The sequence below is a fragment of the Neoarius graeffei genome, chromosome 5 (genome assembly GCF_027579695.1).
Source record: "Neoarius graeffei isolate fNeoGra1 chromosome 5, fNeoGra1.pri, whole genome shotgun sequence".
Classification (NCBI taxonomy): Eukaryota; Metazoa; Chordata; class Actinopteri; order Siluriformes; family Ariidae; genus Neoarius; species Neoarius graeffei.
Genome location: NC_083573.1, coordinates 18,596,150 through 18,600,719, shown reverse-complemented (window position 1 = coordinate 18,600,719; position 4,570 = coordinate 18,596,150). Strand labels below are relative to the sequence as shown.

At 38.3% G+C, this 4,570-nt stretch overlaps 1 protein-coding gene across 1 annotated transcript; it reads left to right on the top strand.

Moving 5' to 3' along the window:
* Positions 1-541: 541 nt before the first annotated feature.
* On the top strand, positions 542-3,727 carry si:dkey-96n2.3 (uracil nucleotide/cysteinyl leukotriene receptor). The gene is made up of 2 exons (XM_060920447.1): positions 542-570; positions 2,546-3,727. Exons 1-2 carry the CDS (start codon positions 547-549, stop codon positions 3,527-3,529), a joined length of 1,008 nt encoding a protein of 335 aa, XP_060776430.1. The 5' UTR covers positions 542-546; the 3' UTR covers positions 3,530-3,727.
* The last annotated feature ends 843 nt before the right edge of the window (positions 3,728-4,570 follow it).

Below are 4,570 nucleotides of genomic sequence, written 5' to 3'. Positions count from 1 at the left end.
CTATTTATCTAAGCTGAGAAGTGATCGGTTGCAAATTTACATTAATGTTATATTTGTGTATGATATGGAATTTCCAGTGACGCTGTATAAAAAGACACATGTTCAGTGATCTACCTTCATTTCTACATTCACTGATCATGTTAGCAGATATACCTACTGCAGATCTGTATCATGTAGGTGTGAAATTCTTGACTGTAGCCTGTCTGTTGCCATGTGGTTTGTCAGGAGTCCTCTAAGCCATTTGGGTTTAGGGGTAAGGGTAAGTACCTCAAAGTGGACATGTACTTAGAACAAAATTGTGATACATTGCTGAACTACTCTTCACAGCACAAGCATTTACTATTGCCGCAGTCCTAGACTGCCAAGTTTGACTGATCTTCTCTTTAAAAATGTTCATGTTAATGTTCTCCTGAGAGAGTGGGTGGTTTTAGTTCATTGTGTGAATAACCACAACAGGAAGAAGGTTGTGGTTATTCACATGATAGATAAAGGAGCATCATTTGAAGCCCTGTTAAGTTGAAGAGCATTAGTTGATCAGAAATCACCATGACCGAATTCTTCAACATCTCAGTAAGTATTTAATTGCTAAAAATACTGGTTTTTTTCAACTAAATATATTTTAAATTTATAGAATTATGGCCTGAAATGCCTCTGAATGAAATGGTGTTTAAATATTTCTGAAAATTTTAATATTTCAAACTGACATTTTGACGAAAAGGAATAGGAATGTGCTTCAATTGGAAAGTGCTGTTTACGATGCTTCATTATAGCAATTCTTATGTTCAGGAAAACACTGTGGAAAAAATGAAGCCATGTTCTGAGTATGAAGTGTACCGTAGACTTTACCATCAGGAAATAACTATAAGCATAAATACTGGGCCTGAGCATTTCCAAAATGGCACATCTTGTGGGGTGTTCCTGGTATGCAGTGGTTAGTACCCACCAAAAGTGGTCCAAGGAAGGAAAACTGGTGAACTAGCGACAGGGTCATGGGTGTCGAAGGCTTAGTTTCGTTTCTAATTTACTGTCACATAATGGTGACATTCAAACATCCAAAGTATTGTTTAACATTTTGTCCTCACTCAGCACCTGGGCACAAGTGTTGTCTTGTTTTATAAGGTCTCTACTAATCATATTTTTTCATTGCACCAATATTAATGTACAAATAAAAAATGTGATTATTTTGAAGAGAGGAAAGTAGAAGCTACTGGCAGCTGATGCAGTCTACAACAGAGTATCTGATGGTACCATCCATGAATGTTCTCAACAGTGGGCAAAGTTTATAATTCATGAAACACCTCTGATGTAAATAATCAAAGTTAGGATGAAGAAAATAGAGGTTGACATTTACAAAAGGTACCTCAAATTGTTTGGGCTAGTTATCTTGGTTTGGATTCTTGATTTTTGTTTTATGTTGGATTTAATGCATAGACAAATCAATTCACTTTTATTTACAAAGTGCTCACAAGAAATGTAAAAAATTGTTGGAATTGTGAGGTCAAATCAGAGGTAATTTTATAACTGTTTAACCCTTTAATTAATATTTTGGTGCAGGATGCATCCATCGATCAACCATAAAACTTAAAAATGCTGAGGGGTGAAGTGAATTGCATTGATTATGTTGTTACAGAGACACCTGTCAAGGGTTGGGATATATTAGGCAGCAAGAGAGCAGTCAGTTCTTGAAGTTGATGTTTTGGAAGCAAGAAAAATGGGCAAGCGTAAGGATCTGAGTGACTTTCACAAGGGCCAAATTGTGATGGCTAGATGACTGGGTCTAAGCATGTCCAAAATGGCACATCTTGTAGGGTGTTCCTGGTATGCAGAGGTTAGTACCTACCAAAAGTGGTGCAAGGAAGGACAACCAGTGAACCGGTGACAGGATCATGGGCAGTCAAGGCTCATTGATTGGCATAGGGTATGAAGGCTGGCTCAAACCAAAAGTTAATGCTGACTAAAACAGAAAGGTGCCTGCATTACAGTAGCACTTCTGTGGGATTGGAACATATGGGCGAGCCTTCATGCCCCATGCCATTCAATGAGCCTTCGACACCCATGACCCTGTCGCTAGTTCACCAGTTTTCCTTCCTTGGACCACTTTTGGTGGGTACTAATCACTGCATACCAGGAACACCCCACAAGATGTGCCATTTTGGAGATCCTCAGGCCCAGTCATCTAGCTATCACAATTTGGCCCTTGTCAACGTCGCTCAGATCTTTACACTTGCCCATTTTTCTTGCTTCCAACACATCAACTTCGGAAACTGACCGTTCTCTTGCTGTCTAATATATCCCACCCCTTGATAGGTGCCACTGATTATCTCATTACAATGTTATTCACTTCACCTGTCAGCGGTCATTATATTAAGGCTGATCAGTGTATATTTAATGGCCTGTAAATAATGTTTTAACTTGAAAGTTAGACAGAACAATATAATTTCAAAGTCTTGATATCTAAGAAGTGATAAAGTACAACTTAAATGATGTACATTGATGCATACACTTATCTGTATAATCAATTGTCTCTTTTCCATCTCTCTATCAGACTCAAAGTGAAGATATAATTATGAATTTCTCAGTGGAGAAACAGAATGGCAGCTATTCAGCTGGATCCCATGAAGAGAACGTGTTTTTTGTCACCTTGTACATCATTATCTTCATTGTTTCAGTTCCATGCAATGTGCTGGCTTTGTGGGTTTTCTGTTATAGCAAGAACTCTTCCTCTTCCAAGGTGTTCCTGTTGAACCTTGCTATAGCTGACATGTGTTATGTTTTGGTGCTGCCCACACGTGTGATTTATCACGCTTCACACAGCGACTGGCCGCTTGGGGAGGCATCTTGTCGCCTGGTGGGATTCCTATTTTTTATAAATCTCTATTGCAGCATGTACCTCATAGCTTTCATTGGCCTGGACCGCCTGTTGGCCATCACCCTGCCCCTGAAATGCCAATCCCTGAGGAAAAGGAAAAATGCTCAAGTGGTTTGTGCTATTTTGTGGGTATTGGTAACTTGTTCAATGGTGCCTGTGCTCTTCTCTCCCCAAACAGTAACCTTTTCATCATTAGGGAGGAATGTGACTAATTGTAATCAGCTTTATTTGGAGAATAGATCATTCAAAGCCCTTGTGTCTACAGTGGTTGCATTTGCTGTTCCTATTGTCTCTCTGACGGCATCTTACATCCTCATTTTTCTCAAGCTCCGAGTAATGACATTTCATCAGAGGACGGCAGTCCAAAGCAATGCAATCAGAATGATCCTGCTGACTCTGGTTACCTTCATCGTGGCCTTTGTGCCTTATCATGTGCACCGTTTCTTTTACATTGAGCGCCACAGACACGGCACATTATCTGATGTAGAAATGAGATCCTTGGCATTTGGTAACCGCTTAACCTCTGCTCTCACATGTGTTAGTGGTATAATGGATCCTGTTATGTATTTCTTCCTGGCTCAAAATTACCAGAAGACTCTTCTTCAGCTGTGCGGAAGAGCAACAAAAAATGACCAACCGCAGTCCACCAACCGATCTTGATGTAAGACACATAATGGTTGTCATAATAAACAACATAATAAGGAGTCACTGAAATGGATTTTTAAATAAGACTGCCATAGCAATTTTATGAAAGGAGCACTCCCATTGTGATGTACTGGCTTTTTGTGCATTTGACCTCATTTTATTAATCTTTTAGCATAAGCCATTTTTTTCTTGTGAGGTATTAGTCATATAAATGCAATGCGTAGGAAAGCAGTAAAGCTTTATTAGAAACCAAGTACATATAGTATGTGTAATGCTTAGATTATATAGGAATCAATTTGGAGTATGATTCATTTCATCTCCAGTGCTTTAGAAGCCCAGTTGATTGTGTTGATGCTGTATAAATATATGATTTAATACTGTGTGTCAATTAAGGCAGAGATCTATGGGGTATATATATTTTTAGATTGACACTGTTTCAAGCGGTAAACAGAAATGTAGAAATACTCAGTCTCTTTTAGTAACCTACTTAACATAAAATGAGATCATTCCAAAAGCACAGTCAGCTCGTCCTCCCACATACAGCGATATACACAGTCCTCAACTTACTAGCAGAGGAGGAGGAGGCGGCATCACAGCTGGTTATTTATGTTGGTTATTTATGATAATACCATAGCTCTAATGAAATTGGAATATTTACCATAGCTCTAAGAAATCTGGATATGAATTTAACTCCTTAAAATATTTTTTTATGAACATAACACAAAGATTTAGACATCCTCTTTGATGTGGTTATTTCGATAGAAAAATCAGTGATTGCTATAGAATATTATATTCATTTTGTTAATCTGCAAGACCTAGACAGCAGTATTTGTGTCATTTTGGAGTCAGTAGGCATTATTGAGAATATAACAGGATCCACTCATTATGGTAGACACACCTTTTGATTTAATACTGATGTTTACACTCACTGTCCACTTTAATAGAAAGACTGGCATGACTGCTCATTTATGCCGTTATCCAATCAGCCAGTCATGTGGCAGCAACACAGTGTATAAAAATAAATAATGCAGATACAGTTCAAGAGCTTCAGTTAAT

Bases quoted from the DNA above. Each gene is read 5' to 3' on its own strand.
- si:dkey-96n2.3 (XM_060920447.1), top strand. From the start codon at position 547: ATGACCGAATTCTTCAACATCTCA. The intron at 571-2,545 runs GTAAGTATTTAA...TCTCTCTATCAG, and splicing joins CCGAATTCTTCAACATCTCA to ACTCAAAGTGAAGATATAAT.